At 35.0% G+C, this 24096-nt stretch overlaps 1 protein-coding gene across 3 annotated transcripts in view; it reads right to left on the reverse strand.

Moving 5' to 3' along the window:
* Positions 1-2481: 2481 nt before the first annotated feature.
* Positions 2482-24096, reverse strand: part of LOC123528784 (cysteine sulfinic acid decarboxylase-like) — a 34479-nt gene continuing 12864 nt past the window's right edge. For 2 of the 3 annotated variants that reach the window (XM_045308794.2, XM_045308803.2), the window contains exons 2-11: positions 12375-12690; positions 11866-11999; positions 10787-10984; positions 9684-9802; positions 8286-8420; positions 6182-6363; positions 5767-5845; positions 4643-4842; positions 3526-3667; positions 2482-3189 (exon numbers count right to left, since the gene is read on the reverse strand). In XM_045308794.2, coding sequence (XP_045164729.1) covers positions 3016-3189; positions 3526-3667; positions 4643-4842; positions 5767-5845; positions 6182-6363; positions 8286-8420; positions 9684-9802; positions 10787-10984; positions 11866-11999; positions 12375-12676 — 1665 coding nt within the window. In that variant the 5' untranslated portion in view covers positions 12677-12690 and the 3' untranslated portion in view covers positions 2482-3015. Of the gene's footprint in view, positions 3190-3525; positions 3668-4642; positions 4843-5766; positions 5846-6181; positions 6364-8285; positions 8421-9683; positions 9803-10786; positions 10985-11865; positions 12000-12374; positions 12691-17447; positions 17570-24096 lie in introns of those variants that run through there. The other variant, XM_045308785.2, reaches the window with a different exon arrangement.

Consider the following 24096-nt stretch of genomic DNA (forward strand, 5'->3'; position numbering starts at 1 on the left):
CTCGTGAACTGCTTGGTGGCTCTTCATCATACTTAAGTCTACAGCATTCTTACCAAGCTGAGTCTGATCATTTTTGTTTGGTTTGCGTTCCGTGCTGGGCGTATTTAACTGTTAGTGACTTCAACATGGCAAAACGCTTCCGTCAGGTGACACAAGAATTATTGGTTTCTTGTCACTTTGTATTATATTCGCCCCTTTTTCTAAAACATTGTAGTTTGGGAAAAAAAGACCAGTATTGACCACCAGTGTAGCAATTGCGTTTATTTCTTACCTCATTCCATGCAGCTTGTTTGTTGGCACCGAACTTGAAACAGGTTACTGTTGACGTTCTGGTTGATCAAGTTTTTCAATATGATTTTGCAACATTTTCAGTGTCTGGGCCAAAGCCTTCAAATAATCTGTTTACAGTATGTTAGGATACGAGTTAATGACCTAGATGTGACCCTTTAATATCTTGTACAATGAAATTGGCCCAATCGCTAAGGTTACTATGTCTTAGACTAAAAAACGATGTAGAATATCTCGTATATGAATTCATACTCCGGCTACCTTGCCTAAATGATTCGTGTACCAACGATTCGTAAATGACTACAATCATGAGCTAGACGATTTCAGGGATCAGGTAAATCAATGTTTCAAACTAAAACGTCAACTAATGTTAAATCAGCTCAAACTCCTATTTGCTGAATATATCCATCAGACAATGTCTTTGAATTAGCAACATACGAGTCCTATCGCATAGACTTTTGGCCTGTTTTCTTAATTGAAGCTTAAACTCAACATGTTTGCCCTGACTCCTGGATGCTCAGCGCTTATATGCGATCACATGTCGCATTCAACTTACATATAGATAAAACCTTCGCCTATAACGCTGAACCTCGCCTATAAGCTGGAAGTCTCCTACTGTCTCAATAAATTACCAAACACCGTTTCTCTGTCTCAGTTTTCCGATGTTCAGCCTATATTGATTTGCTATTGTCTATAGCATTCAAATACCATTAATGGGAAACTCCTGGCCGGCGCCTAAGCTCAAAACCTAGATACACTTCTGTAACTCTTATTTAGTCTTTGTAGGTGAAATATCATGGTTTCTTTTAAATAATTTATTTGCCCCGACAGCGTAGATGAATTATTACCGGTAGTTGAATTCTCGATGTGTCTACACAGAATGAATTCTCTCTGTGTAGAAGTTTGTTTATCCTCGCCGTCGGATAACTTCTTAAGTTATGTCTTCTAAGGTTACGTCGTCTAAGGTTGAGTTGTCCAAGGTTGAGTTGTTTAGTTGTCTGTTGGTTTTTTGTTGCTCCTTGTAGTTGTTCTAATCGTAGCTATAGTCGTCAATTCACGGTACAATCGTTGTTGTCCAACTTTTGATGACTTGTTTTGCTTCAGTTCTGCCTCAAGTGTTGTCTTGCCGTCATTACTTTATTCTATAACGCTTTGACTGATGTGACTTCATGCCGTCGTAGACGCCTCCGTTGTAATTCCATCCTGCTCAACGTCGTTGGTCCATGATGTACACGCCGCCAGGTAACACCAGGTCCCCATGCCGGAATACCCGTCCTCGAACTTCCACATTCGGGCCGTTTCTGACAATATACAATCCACCCCAGACGGATGAGATGTGGTAAAAACGGGGTAAAGGCTGATAAAAGCCGACTGACGTCGATTGAAGGAGATGAATGTTGATGCACGGTAACAGGATGCGGAGTCAACAGCGATATCTCGGTGGCACAAACTCTCTTCGGCTGCTGATACCCTTTCTAAGGCCACTACCGCCGATGTTTGTCATTTGTTGCTAACTAGATCAATCGTGACAATATATGAAAACATACTTCATGATCTAGTAAGGACATATGTCCCATCAAACATGGCGTGGATGTCTCGGCGGTTCCGACGAAGAATGAATTCACAGTCAGCCATCTACCTGTTTATACCTTAGCAGAAGTGAGCTTTGATTGGTGCTATTTATAGAACTTATTTCTGATTGGTCCATATTACTACCATAGTATTTTACAATAACAAATAGTTGGTTCATAATGTGTGATGCTTGGATCCAGTTATCACCATTATTAACCCAAATCAGCCATAACTACCCAAATTTTATTTGTTACAACAAGTAGTCCAACTTTATGTATGCTAACAGCAATATATCAAATATATAATCTCAATAACATGGATAAGTGTTTGGTATATTTTAATAATATTTTCGGGAAATATTGTTAATAGATCAAAGTACGTGGTTAGGAATGATTTCTTATCATTATACACTATTTCCTGGCAGTACATTATATTGGCATTACTCCTGGACCAACACTCAAAGGTACATTAATTGGCGGTAGGTGGTGGGTTGGGGCGGCGTTTATTGTGCATGTTGTGTACTGGATAAGCGAAAAATATATCTAGGTGTTTCGGTTCGAAGAAACTTCAATTAATTTGCCTTTCTAATTATTATTAACAACAATGCAACAATAACAAATGTCACAGTTGCAAAGAACAATATTTTTAATTATTATTAACAACAAAAGCAACAACAATTGTCACAGTTGCAAAGAACAATGAAAACAATACAAATGATATGCAGATTAAATCAGATATTTGAAACAAACGAAACAGTACATGTAGATTTATGTGACACACAAACAATAAAACTGTAGTATTTATGTAAACAAGTCGTAAGCATATATATTGAAAATTAATAAATATTTTGAAGTAAAACATTGAGAAATGCTTCAGGTGCACTGTTAACAACATAAAATGATACGAAGAAAACATTCAAACCATACCTAACAAGAACCAAAAAAGATAAATGAGTAAGTCAGTAAATAAATAAAAAAATAAACTTTTTTATGTAGTCAAGAACTTAACTCTTAAACTGCAATATTGCCTCACGGTGATATCTTGAAATTGTCACGTCTGTCATGAAAAATGCAGATCGGTTAACAATTAATCGGCCGTAAGAATTACACCATGATATCATTTTGACGTGCCAAAGCACAAACGTGTTTTATCCAGTCATAAATCTCTGCCAAGTCTGTCTATCTCTTGTACAAGGAAATCCATATCGTCCGTTGTTGTGTCAAAATTAGATTGAACCATTCTGAAGAAGTTGACGAGGTCGCCATCAGGGTTATAGGTAATCATCATGGAGCCACACTGAAGCATCCCTGTTTTGATTGCTGGGGCGACCTGCATGGTGTGACATAAATGTTGTATGAATCTGATAAAAACAAAACAAAAGAAAAAAAAAGAAACCCCAAAACCCAGCTGTTTTGTGTTGTTAAGCTGTACTGTTATATCAGTCTTAGACTTTTTACTAGCTATAATTTCAGCTTCGATTTTAATTAGACAATTACTGTTCCAAATTATTTTAATTATCTGTATTTTTTGTTTTAAATTGAATTACCAAAAATGGTACAAGTACAATTTATGCACAAGATACGGACATAGATGAATAAGTTAGTGAACAGTTTTACATCAGTAACAAACTGGGCATTTTACTAGTGTACAGCTATGAACAAGCACCTTTGCAAGTTTATCCCACCATTCCTTGGTCTCTTCCTGGTCCCTCATGCTGGGTGGTATATACCAGAAACATACATTTGTACACTCAGGTTCCTGTATAAGTCTGAATCCTGAAGTCTGCTTTAACTTGTTTGCTAAATATCTGAATTAAAATGGTTACATTAATATTTAGTAAATATGACTTTTAAGACCACTAACGATATTTTAAAAATGAGCTAGTACATCGTATATGCATTAATGACTATCAGTTTTGATCAAAGTCAGTAGTCTTTTGTAGTTCATAAAACTAGAACAAATCTAAAAGGTTTTATATAGCATTAATAGTTACCTTCAGATTTGATCAACCATTCTTTCACTCTAAATTATCACACACACACGCACACGCACACACACACACACACACACACACACACACATGTACGCATATAAACGCTGGTCGCTAGAAATTGCAAGTAATTCTTATAAAGAAAACTACAGTGCAACAATCGAGTGTGTGTGTGTGTGTGTGTGTGTGTGTGCGAGCGTGTGCGGGTGCGTGTGCTTGTGTGTGCAGGTTTAACGTCTTTTTCAACAATTTTTCAGTCATATAAACGATGATGTCGACTTGTAACAGTGAGCACAATGCCCGACTTTATAGTGCTGCCTCACTGGAATATCAGACTATCACGCCGTAGTCACGTGACATGATACCCCACCCAGTCACATTATACTGACACCGGGCTGACCAGTCCTAGTACTATCCTCTTAATGCCGAGCGCCAAGCGAGGAAGCTACTAGTACCATCTTCTACGTCTTTGGTATGAAGCTGCCGGGGATGGAACCCACGACCTTCCGCACTCGAGGAACAATCGAGTCCTCAAATGAGCCGCTAAATAGAACTATCGATGCCCAAGCGAGTGGTGGTTTACTATATATTTATAATAGCATTTATTTTAATTTGACTTATCAAAAAATCTGTATTTTAAGACATTGTAATATATTAATTAAAGCAACCTTGAGAGCATAAAGAGATTGTCAAAATTTCACCCCATCCCTTCTATTCGAATCCATAGTGCCTACAGTGTTAATACGTCATTCTTGTCTGCTACACTGTATGGATTAAAGTAATATATCTTACCTTGAGAGCATAAAGAGATGGTCAATGTCTCTCTCCATTCCACTATCTCCCTTTCCCTTCCATAACATCCATAGTTTGAAAACATCAACCTTTCTACCACACTGTAAAGATTTATCTCCTGTGTCATATGAGACATCGTAACTCTTGTCTTGTTGAAACAGATACCTGGCTTTAGCAGAGTGACAGTCTTGTAGCACACCCTGGAATAACATAATGTAATTTTTGTTTTTGTTGGGTTAAACGTCGCACCGACACTACTATTGGTCATATGGCGACATTCCGCTTTGATAGTGGAGGAAGGCCCCAGATGCCCCTCCGAGAATAATTTCATCACGGGCAGGCACCTGGGTAGAACCACCGACCTTCCGTAAGTCAGCTGGATGACTTCCTCACATGACGAATTCAACGTGAGGCTTGAACCAGCATCGGCAAGAAGCAAATGGTCGGGAGTCAATGACCTTAACCATCCAGCCACGGAGGCCCTTTAAGTAATTTTGTCTTGATCAAATAGATACATACAACCTGAAATAACATAATGTAATTATTATCTAGCTCAAACAAATACCAGGCACTGGCACATTGGTATCCCTTAAACATAACCTGAAGTAACACAACTGTATTCTCGTCTATAATAATGGTACGCCCTGAAATAACACAATGTAAATTCTTGCCTTCTGTCTTTGGTATAGTGACAGTTTTGTTATACGCCTAGAAATAAAATAATATAAACATTGTTTTGTTGAAACAGAAATAAGTCAACTATTTGAGCAAAACCAGATTATCGATATCTAAAGTGTCACACACACAGCTTGATATATTGTTCATTGAAGTAGTGGAGTATGTTTTCATATGAATCATTTCTTCCACAACAATTCTGTAGAACTAAATCTGCGACAAGTGATGCACACAACTTTTAACTCGTCATTTCCATCAACTAAACAGTATTCATAAAATAAAAAGAGAACGTTTGTTTTCCTTCTGATATAGGGATAGCACTGCTCAATGCTAACTCAAACCTGATTTAGATATGCAATTTTACTTGTTTTTCCTAAAGGCCTTTCCTAAATTAAGCCGTTTACTTCACATTGTACACGTACATTTATGTACATAGTGGGTATACACACCTTGTGTTTTGTAAGGAATACGGAACATTGTTGTATCACACCCATCATCTTATGTGCATTCCATGTCATAGAATCTGCCCTGATAACAAAAATATTAAATTTGATTTCTTGTGTACAATATAAGATAAATTTCTCATAATGGACGTCTTGTAATGCACGGCCGAACTGAAAGGAGACCCTATATTTTCTAGAAAATTTACAAATTTTCACATAAACACTGACACAGAAACTTCAGTAATGTATTGTATTATACAATTTTTATATAGTGTGATCCAAAACGCTTAACACACAATGGCAGCCACTCAGGAAGGCCAATTTAATTGCGAATAACAAGTCTAGCCTTAAAGAGCCCTTAACGTAGTGAATACATTTTTAAGAAAGTGTATATAAATCTGAAGAGTATGATGGTACCCACTTTTCAATCCCTTTCACGAGATATCTATATTTTTTAGAGATAGCAGCACTACCTCCCCACGCGCCGTCCACGTGCAGCCAGAGCCCGTGCTTCTTACACACCTCGGATATCTCATCAAGAGGATCATAGGCTCCTAGCACTGTTGTACCTGCCGTCGCATTTACAAAGAATGGTTCATAACCCTGAAATAAGATAAGAGAGATAACCGTACACTCTAATAACTGTCCGTTGTTTTTTAGTTTGCAAACTTATTCATAGTCCCAAAAGAATGTTAGTAATTTCTATTTGGAGGATAATACAAGATACAGAGAACACTCCAATTACAGTGGCTTTCCCGGTTCTTGAACGTGCCAGTTGAAAAAAACACCCAACTTAACTCTAATCCCACTGAACTTAGTTGGAGATTGAAGTTGGAGAGTAGGGACTTGAGTTCACGATCCCTCATATCTGGTTTCGTGGTCAGACAGTGTTACCACTTCACCACTACGTCCGCGCTTACATTTTATTTTGTACCCGCCGTCGCGTTCACAAGGAATGGTTCATAACCCTGATATATACCCGCTAATGGAGAGGATCATACGCTACTTGTACTGTTTTTTAGATATTTTTTCTGTATTTTTTTGAAATATTTATTGTAAAACTTGAATCTAAAACAAAAATATTTATTGTATATCCCAAAATATTTATTCAAAAAATTAAAAATTATATTCAATCCTACCAAAATTTTGTTCGTTGCAATAATAATAATTTTGTGTAAAATGTAAATATTTAATCTATCTGCTTAAAAACATTTGTTCAAAAGAATTCTGGGTAAATTGCTTTTTTGTGGGCATCCCAATTCTGCGGTCATGCGGCCAAATTCGCGGCAATATTTAGTCCTAAATTAAGTTTCATCAAAGTGAGTAAAACTAAGAATAACACAATTCTGTTATAACCTTTCAGTTCTGATATGTTTTTCAAGTTAGAATAAAGCATTTATATATGACGAATAACTGTTCATGTATATCGATGGCTGAGCGCGAAACTGTTGTATCCTATTCTTTATTTTTATACAGATACATTAATTTTGCGCCCAGTCCGCTACATGAGGAATAAACAATCGTTTTAATGTGGCATTTTCATTAAAACACAACAAAAGACGTTTCCGAACCTAAACGATATAACAGAACGGGGGTACATTTTAAGCACACACCTGAATGAATGATTAGGTGCGCATACATGCGACGTGGTACCTTCCATATTCTAATGCTATTATTAAAAGAAGGTCTCATGTTCACTTCAAATTGACCTGCAACATTTAGCGCCAAACATGCGTCATGAGATTAAGCTTCATATTTCATCTGTCTGTTTGCATAAAAGATCCACTCCTGAGCTCCCGCCTTGTGCACGTCGCGGAGTAGGCATACAACCTAGCTGCAGAATTAGACCGAGTGAATTATTACACGCGACGTATAACCGATTCGGAGGTTTTCGATATATAAAATCTTTTCCATACTGTTATACTAACCATGAACGTAACTAAACACCTTTTATATTTAATAATGACATACAATGGTCCACAAAAAAGACATGCCGACCATTTAATAATGCCATAATACCTACAAGAGTTTAAGCTATTACATAAACAGATTTTATGAGATATGGTATAGACGGTCATACTATAAATTGGACAATGGTGTTTAGTTACGTTCATGGTTAGTATAACAGTATGGAAAAAAACTGATGGAAAATTTTCGAAATCATACAACTGTAGGTTGCCAAAACGAATTCAATCTAAAACGTAAACCAGGTTGCCTATTTACTTTTTTCTGATAAGGCATACACTGAACAGGACTTAAAGTTTTAACCATTTTCTTGGAAAGGAACAACTAATCGTAATATGAAATACAAACATTTGAAAAGTATAAGCTTTCTTTTGTCATTTCATGTGCCAAAATTATGTTTTTACGAAATTATCACCAAAGAAACCCACACATTATTGCGAACAACCTAGCTAGGCAAATAATGATGTTTGAAATTTAAAAAAAAAAAAAAAATGATATAAATATATTCACGCGAACACTATAGTCATTTTGTATATTGTCAGGAAATGTCCCATTTTTACCTCTCCTTTAGCTTTATTGATTTGGTTTTCTAGTTCTGCTGGAATCATTTTGCCTTTCTTGTCCGTCTTCACAAAAAATATATTGTCTCTGCCAATACACAACAGTTCTGCGCTCTTTTGCACGGAATAGTGGCACTGTAACCAATACACATCGTACAGATAAATAATATACTAAATTAGTGATCAAATGTTCGGTGTACTTCTTTGAGTTCAAAATCAAGTAAGCGACCTTCAAATTATAAACCATTAAGTAATAACTTGACAGAAATGTTTAAAGTTACTTGAGGTCAAATCTATATTGGTTCTAAAGAACTAAATAATGGACTGGCCAGTTCAATAGCTTTAAAGGATCATAAAGACATATCTAGAAATAATGACGGAAAAATTCACCACGTGGAAAAGTTACAATTTCCACTGGGCCACTAATTGTTATTTCGCTCTGACAATTCATGTTTTGACAGATCCAATTTATTTTATAAATAAATCAAAGCAAATTATAAATTGTATACTAATATCCAATTAAAGTTTTCAAGTGGTCTCGTTTCCATTGCATTGAAGTGATGACCAGTATCATAGATGATTCTGTAAACGCTGGTCACATAATTAAAAGAAGAAAAAATGATAAACTTTCGCTACAAACTTATTTCTACCGTACAGAAGTTAACTAGCTTAAGATGATTCCCAGCTTACGTTATTCACCCTTTATCCTGTTATATTTCTATAATAGACTAATCCATTATTCAATTTTGGCAATACCATTTATTATTCGAAGGGGTGTTTACTGAGAATTTACTAACTGAATAGCGAACAGTGCACACCATGATCAGACTGCAAACTAAAGGTTAATTGTTTTTACGTACTGTAGACAGAAAAGTTTAAGCGTCTGTTGAAAAATAACGAAAATTATGACACAAAAGAAATAACTACATTTAAAGAATGCATCCAGTTTTAAGTGAGACCCTATATTAGTGTATGACTGTGTGGGGTTTGTACATAATGGATAGGAACATAAATCCGCAGACAAGGTAAAAAAATAGATGCAAAGCCCTTTTCTTTACACTATACAATATTTATGTCGAGTTTGGGACTGTAGCTGGTAGTAGATAGTATTCTTTTGGAATTGGTTTTAGTGTAAAAATCTTTTTACAGAGCTTTTTTAACACAAAAGTAATTGATTTAAATAAACGTTCATAACAATGTCATATAACTTACGATCATGGTTCCTCTAAGAATGACGCAACCGCATAGTAATGAACAAACAACAACAACAAAAACATTCATAGCTACAGCAAGAACACTTTAACGCCAGCGACCTTTTTTAGACCCAGCAATTCTGTGCTAATTTTTGTTTCCACCTGTCTTCGTTGTATTTGTCAAGACCAGACTTTAAATTCATACCTTTTCAGACGTAAATATACACAATGGTTTCTGTAGGGCGCATGATCCTTTCGTTTTTACTTCTGGGACTTTAGCATAACGTGCAACATTCATTCCATACACATTCGCCAGTGAGCCCCCTGCAAAGATACATTAAACATATATCTTATCTGAATCAGCTAGCCTTAGAATTGCATGAATAATATTAAAAGTTTGTGCAAATACAACCGAATATTTACACTCACACATTAGATATCTAGTGAAAGGATGTAGATATCTAGTGAAAGGATGTGCAGCCATAAAGAGTTCTTAAAAGTTTATGAGTATATCGTCAAAACATAAAAACATTTGATAGATAAACGTCACATCAACAATCTACATGTCCATTACATGTTCTACCGTACTGCTCAGTACGACTGGATACTTTAAATAGTCTCAGGAAGTTGCCTCTCCCCCAACCACTCCAGCCCCACTTTAATAATGAATGCCATTAGTAAAGAAACAAAAAATTCAAAATATAAACAATTGTTGAAAACTACGCTCCACCTACTATTGTGAAATTTCACTGGGACATTATTGCAAATGTATCAAAACGAGGATCTGTACGAAAACAGTTTGTTTTGATAATGGTAAGGTTTTAAAGGCATTGAACTGTCCGAAAGTGTGGCCCCTTTATATATTCCCTTTTTGGATTTCAATGTATATATCAGTTAATTGATGGATGTTTTGTAGAAATATATACAACCAAACCTGTCTATAAAGACCACCCTTTGGAGAGCCAAACTGTGATCTTTATTGGGAGGTGGTACAGGTTAAAATGCACTGTAAATGTTAAAATGGGAAACAAAACATGTGGTCTTTAGAGCCAGGTGGTCTCTGTTCAGAGGTGGTTTTTATCACAGGTTTGACTGTACATGTTTTATGTATTGTTCAATTTTCATGTAAAACTGGGTAAATAACCCGTTTCTTCTATAATTAAGTGTTGTTTGATTTTCTCTCTCTCAAAATATGGGGATAACCGTTAATACAGACATGATAAGTAAAGGAAGTGTTTGTTAGGAGCAAAATTGTAACAATTATCATTACTTCATCCACGTCATGAATTATCTAGCAGTATGTTTCACCTGGAACAAAAATAGCATCACCGCCATCAAACCCTATATAATGTAGCATTTTCTTGTAAACTTCTTCCTCCATCAGTGTGAAGACTGGAGATACTTCATACGTGTACTGACTAGGGTTGAGAGCCTCCGTCACCCAGGCCCCACCTAAGGTGTACTGATCCATGCCTCCATACAGCTGGTTAAAAAATCTTGGATTTGCTGAAAGAATATATTGCGAGACTCGTACCATACGAATTACGATGAAATAGAGAAAATAGACTGAGGTGTCGCACATTTCATAACCTGTCATGAACAGACTAGATCACATAGAGTGTGCTATTATATCGTGTGTTTTTTTGTGGCTACGATTCTAAAGGCACGATTGGAAAACAACAGAGCTAACTCTTTCTGAGGTATACGGTAAAAATCTTCCGAGCTAGTGCATGTCACGAGAAAAAAAAACGTCAACAAAGGTGAGTGTTGTTTTATTTTGCCATTTTTATAGAAATTTTATCAAACATTAAAAATCGGAGAATGGTAGGCGATGTAGATTTGATTTAACTCAACAGACAACTTAAATTTGGCAAATTTATTTTTGATTTGTGGTCGTGGCGATATTTACCAGCATACTGATTTAACGGTAAACTGGGCCATTTTGCTGTTGGCTTTTGAATGATTGTCCTTGTTTTAAAAACGGATTATGTCAAATGTGATACGGCCTATTGTACTGAGGCTATACCTGGATGCCAACATCATGTTATCTTATAAAATAGTTAAAGATTATTATACTTCATTCTAGAGAATAAAGCATTCCGCTAAGGAGTTAAAACAGGCTCAGTCAAACCGAGCCTGCAACAGTTTCGTTTATGTCGTGTTGGGCGGCCTGTGGTTTCCCACTTTTTTTTATTTCAAAATACAATGTTTTGTAGTTCGAAATACAAATACATGTCCTTTGAAAAATACTAGTTGAGATATGTTCGTTCTAGCCGAGGTTTTGTCTAACATCTTATGGGATTGAGATTTGCTTAAATATACCATGCTGTGTAATCGTTCAATTGCTTTAGAAAAGTCAATCTGGCAATATCTTAAATAAGTCTTACATGTCTTCACACTGTATTGTATGACATCTTTACACATGTTCAATAGTCTGTCTTCACTTGCAGGATCCTCTGTGATCGTCAGTTCCTTTAACATTGTCTTCAGATTCTCTGGTTGATGGAAGTCGCACACACGCCTGCAACAAAACATTTTGAGATAATCGTTGGCAGTGGAGGCTATATACAGAAAGTAGATATCATTCCAAGAGAAATAAATTAAAATCTTTTAATCAATATTCAGCATTGTGGAGAACAAACTATAAATAACTATATAATATCCATTGACTGCCATGTATATGGTACTGTCCAAATTGAATGATGGACAAGTTCATTACAGAAATTTAGCAGTGTAAAGGTTGAAGGTGAGTAGTAGAGAACCATTCTACGACAATATCTGTGAACCTTTAGCCTATAACATGCCTGAAATAGGAATAAGACATTCCCATTCTCTTTAACGTCCTGTCTCTTGTAGAGCAAAATTAAGTGTGTCTATTGAACGGCAGAATACTCACGTATTTCTATCCATAGCACCAATCAACCCGTCTTGAATTACGATGTCCACCACTTTTCTAAGAAACTCCAAATCTGTTTTGCCAGGAATTGTTGCCAAATTCTGAGACAAAGATCCATTTGCTGCAATGTCGTTGACAACCTTTTTCGCGGCACTATGCTGAGCAAAGCCATTGGTATCATGCTGACGTTTCTTTAAAACGCCATTAGTCACTCCATTCTCCTCACCATTGGTAACTCCATTTTCCTTCCCATTGGCAAATCCATTCTTTACACCAGTACATACTCCGTTAATTGAAGCCATCTTGCATCAAATGCCTGAATGACACAGTACATCTTGTTTAAATATCTACCGCCTACTTCTCGGTGATTTTCCACTTTTTATTTTAGCCTACATTTGACCTTAACATGTGTCATTGTTGCAAATATCCATTTCCAATCATTCAATTAAATTACTAAGAGATTTACTTTAAGTCCTCTTTACGCAAGGGCAACAATATTTTAGTAGTACTAGTAGTATTCTTTCAGTTTAATAATAAAACTGTATACTCAGTAAGCAAACGATTTTCTCAGTTTATAAGCATATGTGAAGACCGTCTCTGATACAATATAATTATATAATCATAATCTATCCATACAGTTCTGCAGAACAACTTAAAAATTATACTTCTGCAAAATGCGAACAATATCGGGTGTGAATCCTAAGCAGACAGAGTCTAATTTCATAAATCTGATAAGTCTGTTATTGAACTCGTTCTTCACCAAGTATTTGTTGGAAAGCCTGCAAAACTGGCCCAAATTTGGAGTTTTGTTTTATATTCAATCATCTATATTTCGTCTGCCACAGAGGGCGATCCCAGATCAACGCCATACATACAGATACCGAATCCGCTGTTCTGTAACTCATTGATACTCAGTAAGTCCATTTATATACGTCCGATAGAGAATAGGAGAACTCCCCCCACCCTTGTCTGGTCCCTTGTAACATATTAAACCATTCAGAGTGTAGTCCTTGATATTAACGCAACTCGTCATATTTGTGTACATTGCTTGGACTGATTTATATAAGATGTGGCGTCAATATATTTTGCATTCATTTAACAGTTTATACAGCATGCCTGAATGCCACACAGTGTCGAAGGCTTTGCGACTGTCCATAAAACAAACATAGACACTGGAGCCATGTTCTCTGGCAAAGAAAATACTTTCCCGTAGTACAAGTGACGTCATTATACATCACAGACCTTCTTGGAATCCACCCTGTTGTAACTTTGGAAATGGGCTGGTACATACTCCCCAGTAGTTACTGATTGCTTCAAGGCGTTGCCACACATGTACCTTGATGTGCATGGCCCTTGATTATACTCGTTGTCTTCTTCTTAAACCTTGTCTTATCATTTTAGTGCAAGATTGTGAAATGATTATAACATCGTGTTTTTTTACCAAAATAGAACCCAGTTTTAAAACTGCCTCTTGGTTCAGACTGTATTTTTAAAATGGAACGTAAATCTAAAGATACTATTTGAAATCAAATTAGATACTTTCTTTGAACATTTTCACACTAAACAAGAAGAGGATGGAGTGTGGGCGGAGGCTGTTACGATATAATGTCTAAGCCTTCATCGTTATACACTATTTAACGTATATTTGTACAATTCAGTTTAGGCAGTGGAACTAAAAAACAAAACTTTAAACAGGCACTGCCTAGTGTAGATAATATTGTTAACTGCATCAAAGTACACAGTTTGAAAAAAAAAATCATTTTCTGAAAAAAATTATTTCAGCTGAAAATAATTATCCTTGGGAAAATATTTTGAAAAATGGAGACAACTTCACTAAAACCTTGTTGTAGGCTTTGGCGACTATGTACCTAGTATCTCGTGTAAAACATGCAATTTTCCCTCTATGCATGAAAAAGCATGCATACTTACTACAACGGTCAACAGATTCAAAAGAAAAGTATGTAAAGATAAAATCATTTAATGGGGGAAAGTGTGATATTTTTAAGTGAAATTTGTAAACAAACAGACGTTTTTAAAGGTTAAAACCCGCAGAATTTCACATGGTAAAATATGTTGAGAAAGCTATTGCAAGAAAGAGAATAGTTCGTGCTACCCATAATATGCGTCAAAGTATGGGAAAATATCTAGAAATATATGAAAATGAAAGAAAAAAAATTCAGATCTGTTGGGTGCATGACTGAGTTATTTTGTATAGCAAGTAACATAAGCAGATTACTTTTCCATCGCACTGATATAACATTGACAGGATTATGTTCACTTAACAATTTAATTCTATTAACAGACTTAACCGATATTTCCGTGGTCTGTTAACCAGGTCAAACAGGAAGACACTCCCTATTGTGTGATGTAGTTGACCCGGTCAATATGGCATGCTATTAAACTTATATATAATGTGCACCTAGACGGCCAAATAAAAGTTAAACTTATAATACAGTAATTGGCTGGTCATTTTAACTTTTGGGGTGAACTAAGTCCAACATAAACTTTTTGGTGTTGAATAAGTAGTATATAGTAATGAAATGAAACACAGAAAAAAGTCCTCAAAAATATCATGGCACATTTTTGAGATAATACATCTGGAGTCTTTCTATGTACAGTGGACATTACTGTTAACCTTATGCTGTATTGTATAGTATAGCATAAATGTTTGCTCTGAACATAAGATAAAAAGATATTTTAAGATTTCTAGCAGATACTGGTGCGCTACATTTAGTGTTTGACCATCTTTGTCAATAGTAAAAATTCTGAACATAAAATTTCTAACATTCATGGGGGCCAGGCTTACAAAGTGTTCACTTGTGGCTACGCTGAAACTTGCATTTTGTGAATTGTTGAACATTAAAATTGTCGGCTTTAATCAGAATATGTGCTACATTTATGAAACTAAAATAAAAGCAGTATGCGTTTTCGGTATTCCTTCAATTTTCTTATGTACCTATTACATTCCGTTCACCTACTTGCCGAAGCTCGTTGACGATTTCGGTATATCGACACAGCAAGAGCAAGATTTATCTCAATAACTGGAATAAGTACCACAGTATCCCGTGAAGTCGCTGGCTGGCTAGCTAGTTAGGTGGCTGGCGTCGGCCCTATTAAAGTTAATGGTATAATGTCTTCTGTCGGTAGGATAGTGTCATTGTACGTCTTTGATCATGTATTGGTTAAACCATTATACATCTAAAACACCATGTGTTTTTTTTTCTGAATTACAAATGTATATATTATTTGACAGGCCTTACTTATTGAAAATAATTCAATTTGTTAAAGGTGTATTATGTTACCCTCTACAAATTTTGGCTATTTAACTGGTCAATTGACGTCACGTGGAAACCTAATACTTTACTTGTTACCGTTATGGGATTTGTATATAATATTTATGAAGTGATTGCACATGCTTGTACGCCAGAAATACGATTCAAGTTACATTATGACTTAGGCATGATGGTTTTGTTAAAAGAGATGTTGATATACAAAAATATATTTTCATGTATAGTTCGACCGCGTGCTTTGAGCCGTGACGGAATGATACACTTTTTCAATTGGGTTATGTCGATATTCGATCATACCTGGCTGAAAAACCTCTATAGAGTAAGTTGATATGTATGTTTTGTTTACGATGAACTTGATTATATCGCTGGCGCAATTGGTAGAGCGTAATGGTTACAAATCGTGAGGTGCGAGTTCAAGCCCAGATTACGGCCGTATTTTTCTCTAGTATACATTATTTTTATTTTATTTTAGTCAAGAATCTTTGAAGACTCTTTTTAAAAACCATTTTACATATTTTAATAATAATGTTGGACTTTTTTTATTGTTTCTATATTTTAATATATTTTGCTATTTTCATTTCAATTTAATTTAATTTAATTACACGGTAAAAAAGACTAACAGGCGAGTATTTTTGACTAACTAACACAATCGATTTAATTAACTGCACAATTTCCTCGTGCAATGTTTATTGAAACAAATGATAAAAAATGTTTTAGTGAACTTACGAAGGCTCGAACATCGAAAAGCAAGTTTGTTAAACCAACACCATATCATTTGGGCCATGCATTCATTTACATTCATCGACTTTACTATGTATTACAGATATGTTCCTACCCTTTTTGGCGAATCAATTGTACTACATAAATTAGTCACGGCCATATATGGGAGACCTATAATTATATTTACCTACCGGCTTCTTTGTTCCGATGCGGTCTATAAACACCTTATAGACCGCTTAAGAGGTCCATAACAATTTCCAGACCTGGGGTGACTAACTCAAAGGTCCCTTAAGTCCTAAGGTGGTCGTAACGTCACCTTTTCTTGCTCGTAGGGATTTTTTTTTATTAACTCAATCTTCTCGTAAGATACGAGATACCTTAAGTAATGCCGTATCTTAAGGTAAACAAATTGGTGCCTTATCTATATCGTAAATAGATAGAAAATTGAAGAAATTAAGTTTTGTTTAACTTTCTGATTAATTTTTTATTTATAATCTAGCTTTTCCCATTCCTGTTGTTTTTTAAATCGATATAGAGGTAATTTCCTAAAAAATCTGTGTTTTTTTCGTCTGCCTGCAAGGCAACTATCATTTCAAACCATACAAAGTTGCCTTAATACAAGTATTGAGCAATGGCATTTTATTTAGTAAAAAAACATAAGTGATACGAGTATTAATGGATATTTGCAAAGATCTTCAAATGACCTCAAACATGCAAGTCACTTTTTGGATTGATGGTATAAACCTTCCGATGTTCATCAAAACAGTTTTTTTAAATCCCAACGTATATAGGAAATTTTCAGTCAATATTATATAAATTGATATTTCGTATGTTAGTTATATAATACTGATTCTTTCTTCTGTCTTATATCATATATTTCGCTGTGTGATTAACGCATCTATTTCGGACTTCTACTTACGAGGACATGTTTGAAGAAATATCAGTCGTTCAATTAAGATGTTCCATATTTTAATGTAATTTAATGTAATTAGCTAGTTCAGTGATTGATAAAACATTTCTGTTGCATATGCATATCTGACACGGTCAAAATAAATGTACTTGCCTAATGCAGATTTTGGTACTCCTAGTCCTACAGTTTAGTAAATAATTCACAACTGTCATTTATATAATAATTTCTATTGTAGACGCGCACTTTAAATGCCTACCGTGCTAAAATGTAGATTTATATCAACAAAAATTTTACCACTATTACAAAAAGTGGATGACAGGTTAACATAATTTGATATCCTTTCATGATTCAGACACGTTAGTAAAGAAATTTTAGTAATCTTCAAAAGATTTACCAGATATACTGGAATACTGAATCAAGTTTAGCGGTCAAAAAAGTTTACTGCATCAAAATGACAGTATATGTTATCGGATGCATTTGCATCATAATCTAAACACTACTAAATGCAAAAAGTGTCTACAATACTATGGAAAAAAATGGTCCGATGAAACTGCTTTTAAATGTAAATAGCGAAATGAATGCCGCAAGTTAAGTTGTTTTGCCTTTTAAATTGCTTGGATCTCATTACTTGGTAATATGAACATAAGTTGCAGTGTCATTGCATTTGTAAAACAAAATGAGAAAAAAACTCTTGATAACTGCGTTCGAATAATATAAACAGACAGAAACCTTAATACTGTAAATGTACGGAAATTCAAATGATTGCAGGGGGAAAAACGTCTTATATCAACTAGAGATGAATGTATATCTACTTTCATTCCAAGAAGAGTAGAGGATTAAGTTTCCCGTCAAATTCTTCGACTTAAATTACTCAAATTTCGAATTTAAACCAACAACAGCAAAACTCATTCGGTCAGATGTGTTGAACCTAATGATAAATTCTTGCTACACGTTTACACATACCATTGCTTCAAAATTGTACGAGTATTCTATACGAATAAAAATTTATTTATTTATCATACTAAAAAAGGTATATTCGTGTAGTACACGTTAAGTCTTACAGCTTTAAATATATCCATAATGTCTGTCTCAAATAAGTTATGTCATACATTGTAGATACCCGTATAAACTTTGATCTTCACTTTTCAGTTTCAAATAAGCTCCAGTATTGTAGTATCAGCCAAGGATGAGGGTCAAAGGTGTTGCCCATAATTATATCAAAACAATACCTTAGAGCTTTTCGTTCGGAACAATAGATACGTCAGTTTGGGAAGTTTCTAGATTGGCTACTTAAAGATGTTTTTCACAATTATTTCTAGCGGACAGAATTTTTTGTAACTTTGCATATTTATAGATTGATGTAAGACAAGTTAAAAAAAATAAATAAAAATGATAGGTACCCGTGCTTCTTTTTTCAAAATTTAAAGTTTATTAAGAACACCAAATCGGTATTTTTGTCTGAAGAAACAATACATACATGTCATAATAAAACTACTGCAAATAACTATTTATTCAAAGTTTCACTCTGATGTTACTGTTTATGCATCACAATTAATGAAACCACTATAACTATGCATAATATGTCAACATATAGATATATTAACTCAGAAAAATTACTCTTGGCAGATGTCGAACGTATCTGAAACTGAGAAAAAAACGAAGTATTTCTTAATGATATGGAAAATCTAGCTGACAGAATTTTACCAAATTTTATATTATGTAAGCTAGAACTAAGACAAAAAAATCTAAACCAAAAAAATATCAACCCGTGCTTGTTTTCAAGAAAAATTGAAAAATATTCACTTCACCCGCAAAAGTATTTTTTCATTACCCAATCCACCTAAAAATTATGAACATTTTTTTTCTTACAAAACAAATTGCACAATGTTATTATCAGTTTCTTAACCAATTTTCTTACTCACATGCGGAATAATGCTCCTTTAAGGTTGCATGCCTCTAGGTCAAATACTTTTTGAGATACGTGCTACACAAGCTTTCACATGCCATTTACATATATATTTGACCACGTCAAGGGACATAAATCTGTTTCTACTGAGTGAAACCTCAAATAAAAGCACTGGTGCACAACTTCGCATGCTGAAATTAATTCTTGTGTGGTTTCATGACTCTTGGCGCATATGCATTTGAGGTACATGCGACACAAATGTTTAGACCCTTTATGTACAAGTTGACTGTCAAGGGCCATAACTCTGGTCTTACTACGTGAACTGCGGGATGGGGCACAAAAAGTATAACAACATTTTTAGGAAGTCACATTTGAACTTGAAGGAGATAGATCTACGTTAAGATTTTCTGGAATTTTATTTGACTTGGAGTCGGCTGCATCATTACTGGACGAAATAGTTTACTTTCAAATTGGCTGTCCACAATGTATTCGATTCGAGCATTTCCTACGGCTACACCTCCAATAAAACACCATCACTTTTAAAGGTAAAATATTGATGCACGACCTATATTGTCAGTACATACGATATATATATATTTTTTTGCGCGAGTGCGCTGCATATCCGACAATTATGCATTTTCGGCGGCGAATCCTGAACTTTACAGTGGTTGTCGCTTACTGCGCGATTGAGCTGCGCACAAAATATTGTGATGAACTCCTTTAAGGCAAGTGGCTGCTTAATTAATACCTGTAGGTGACCGCTAATGCAGGATGCATTGTATATACCTCTATCACAGTTCAACATTAAATGTGTGCAAAAAGCCTCTTTGAATCTTCATTTCATCTTATATCTCATCCCCTTAGCAAATTTTATTAAAATTTTATTGAATTTCTTTTTTTTATATTTTTATTGTCGAAAAATGACAATATGCCTGTCATTGTATGAAAGAAGAACTGTTTTCATAGAAAACTAATGTCCTTTTCAGCATGACAGCAACATTAGACGGAACTTTGATTGTAGGGAAAATTGTCTGAACATTTTTACATTTAATTTTACTCGTATGAGATAAACCAGGAGCTCCATCAAGAAGAATATACATTCACCTCCCAAAAAGTAAGTCCTTTGTTGCACCCGAGACCTCCATTGCAAGAGAGACACATTACAAATGAATCATAAATTAATATTAATACCCGGGGTAGACCACGGAGTGGAAAGAGAATTTTTTTCTTTTAAATAAAAACAGCGCACCAAAGTGTGTTTTTCATATCATATATCCTATTTTTCCTTGGGGGAGCCCCCCCCCCCACCCCCACAAACCATCCTATGGAGGAGGGTGGGACACAACCTCCCTAACTAACCACTGTCGGCGGGTTGCCTTTACCATTCAAATTTACCTAACCTATATATACATATTGTGTATAATTTTGTCGCTTTTGTATATATTCAATGTATTATTGGTCAGCTACAAACTGTTTTAGTACAATTACATAAGAACCTATTAACTTTTCCTGATCACAAATGTGGCACTTAACTTCATTTACTAGAAAACACATTAGGGTGCCTTTTGTAAGCCATTAATTTCATACGAATTTCATTTACTGTTGGCTTATAGGCCCACTGGGCCGGGTGTTTTTTGATATGTCTGAAAATGGCGATAAATCATTATATCAACTATAATTATATCCTTTCCGCGGCCCTAACATAATAAAACGTATTAGCGTCTGATGGCCCTTTCACGCTTCCGTAGAATCAACAATTATTACACGAACTCCATTTTAAAAATATTTCTGAAATGTCTAGGTTGCCGCTTTCAAATACGGAAATATCTGACATCCGATGAATATATATACTGACATTTTTAGAAAACAGCAAAAAAGGACCTTTTGAACGATTTCACGAAGTTCCAAAAATCTCCATATACCCTTGCTCCGGCTACGGACACCTGTGGGATTTAATAAGTATTTTCTAATTGCTTTAGTTAAACTAAATCAACACAAAAATGAAGGAAATAATTACAGGTTGTTACATAATTTTTCCTTAAAGATAGGACAATTACAAATGTGGAAGATTCCCGTTTCATTTTTATGCACTTTTTTACGTTTACGGTATCTTAAGTCAGGCTCAACATATGAGGTTGATAAGGTATGCTTTGAGTTATAGAAATAGCGTTACCTTAGTGTTACCTTAACACTGTCGTAAATAACCTCGTAAATTCAGCGATATCGTAAGTTTTGAGTTAGCCAACCCTGTCCTACTTCTACTGTCTACACAAAAATCTCAAGTGCCTGTAGTGGGAATCGAACCCGAGTCGCTCCGATGCTAATCCAATGCTCTAACCACTGAGCCAAATTGTCGACACAGTAACGCTCGTGTCAGAGGTTAAATTTAAAGTTATGCGTAAGCGACCGAAACAGTGCAGTAGAATCATGAGAAGTCCGTGCATGACATTTACGGTGAACGCGTCACTGACTCTGTAAATATGGTATTAATTGTTTCAAAAAAAAGTACGTTTTAAGTGAAAAATCAGACCAGTTTTACATATCTTGGAAATTGATCTAAACATGACTTTACTGTAAAGTTTTAACATTCAATTCTGAACAGGTCTTGACATTTGTCTGAAAGTTAATACGGGCATACTCTTCCGTCACAGTGGAGAATGATTCATGAAACAGGACATTTTATTTTACAAAGGAAAATATTGACAATGGTATAATTGCAAAAAATACAAGCTACTGTACACAAATTTCCTCCAAGTTGATTTAATAATCTGCTAAAAAAAGGTGACGATTTCTGTACAATTAACATGGAACATAAGTACCGAAGTTGTATTTTTGAAAATAACCCCGTTAAATTATTGTGATACATTCGGAGCGTGTCTGAAATAAGATTGTCAGTTTAACATTTAAAGGCAGTTTTTAGGTAGTGGTAATTGTTATGAAACTTGTTAAAGTACATTTCTTGTATTCTGAAAAATGTTCTAATTTTGCTAAATGTCGTTAACTCATATCGAATTAACAGTTGACATTTTTATGCCTTTAAATATTATTAGATATTTTGCACTGTACAAGGTTTCATTGATTCTATACTTGTATTGACATCCACAAGTATATAACAACTTCTTCACGTTAATCGGGTGTAGAGAACCAAAACGACATTAAACTATATAATGTTTATTCAAATCGTTGCCATGTCAGTCAGAACAGAGGCCCCGAACTACAAACCTCTTAATTAGTTGTACTCATTACTTTAATTGTCAAGAAAACTGTAGGCTTTTATATCTTCTTGATGGTTTTTAGCACATTCCGTTGTGTCTTCTTGGCGTGTGCCAAAATCAGGGTATATTATGATAGGAATTTCTTGTGATAATGTAATGATAAATCTGTATCAATACTTTTTATACGGCAATGTATATTTAAGCGTGAAATTAAAGAGATAATAAACTTAAAGTTTCTTAAATTAATTTTGAAAAAAAAAGCTTATAAAATACCATTTACGTCAAATTCTGACTAATTGACTAGACACACATGGATGATCTCAGAGAGAGACTATTTCCCAAATGTGCACGGATTTTTCATGCAATACAAAATTTCATGTTCTAATTGCTGACAAATATATTTACAGGTTCGTAGCAAGTTGGGCATTTTGTTTTATAAATAGTACCCGATAAAATGTGACACATATTGACTTGTTTCCTTTTCTAACTATTTGGGTTTTTTATCATACATACACGTTACAAACGTTCTTCAAATCCGAAACCAATCCAATCTGGACTATGTAAAACAAAGAAGCATGTAGGTAAGTCAGTTATCATTCTCGGAATAGGTCTGCATTGTGTTTATAGACCTGTGAGGAGATTTTAAAACCTCGCTCGCTACGCTCGCTCGGTTCACAAATCCCTCACAGGTCTATAAACACAATGCAGACCTATTCCTCGAACAATAACTATTACATATAATTAATATATAATATATGTATATATAAATTGCTTTACAACGGAAAATATTCTTTAAAAGGAATTTCTTTTGTTTGAAATTTAAATGATTTGCCAAAATATCTATTTTTGTGACTTTAACAAAAAAACAATTTTTTTCGGTGTTGGGAGGATATAAGCATTGACTGTACAAAGATTTTGACCTCGTTAATTTTATATTAAATGCCCATACACACGTATTTTATGTATGGAATGAAATATGCATTAAGCCATGATTTTTTAAAATAATTTTTATCCTTCAACCTTCTTCTGGGACCATGATGAACGTCTAAAGAAGTGATAACTGAACACTGAGAAACAGATACTTTATGGATGCTCGTTAGACATTTTACTATATACGTGCATTTGCTTTTTTGTTGGGTCTAACGTCACGCCGACAGAATTATAGGCCATATAGCAAATTTCCAGTGGAGGAAGACTTAGACCTCAGGTGCCCCTTCATCAAGAGCGGGCATCTGGGTAGAACCACCGACCTTCCGTAAGTCTGCTGGATGGCTTCTTCGCATGGGGAATTCAACGCCCTGAGCGAGGTTCGAATCAACATTGTAAAACTAAAATAGAAATGCATTACGTTTTTCTTTGCTCCTTGACTGCTGCACGCCTGACATGGGCTCTTGTAGTATTTTGAATTTATTTCAAGTGTAGTATTAGCCATTTACAGCAAATTTTCTTTTGACTTTGGTACTGTGAAATCATTAATATTTGTTGGGGACTATTTTTCGTGGATTTCGTGGTTGAGACAATCCATGAAAATTTAGTCCCAACGAACAAGTAAATTTCCCATTCATTTTTGTTCGAAAGTTGAAATCCACGAATTCATATCCCCACGAAATTGCCGTTTTGACCAAAACCACGAAATTTCATGCCTACGAAATTAAATGATTTTACAGTAACTTAAGACAAT

The sequence above is a fragment of the Mercenaria mercenaria genome, chromosome 1 (genome assembly GCF_021730395.1).
Source record: "Mercenaria mercenaria strain notata chromosome 1, MADL_Memer_1, whole genome shotgun sequence".
Classification (NCBI taxonomy): domain Eukaryota; kingdom Metazoa; phylum Mollusca; class Bivalvia; order Venerida; family Veneridae; genus Mercenaria; species Mercenaria mercenaria.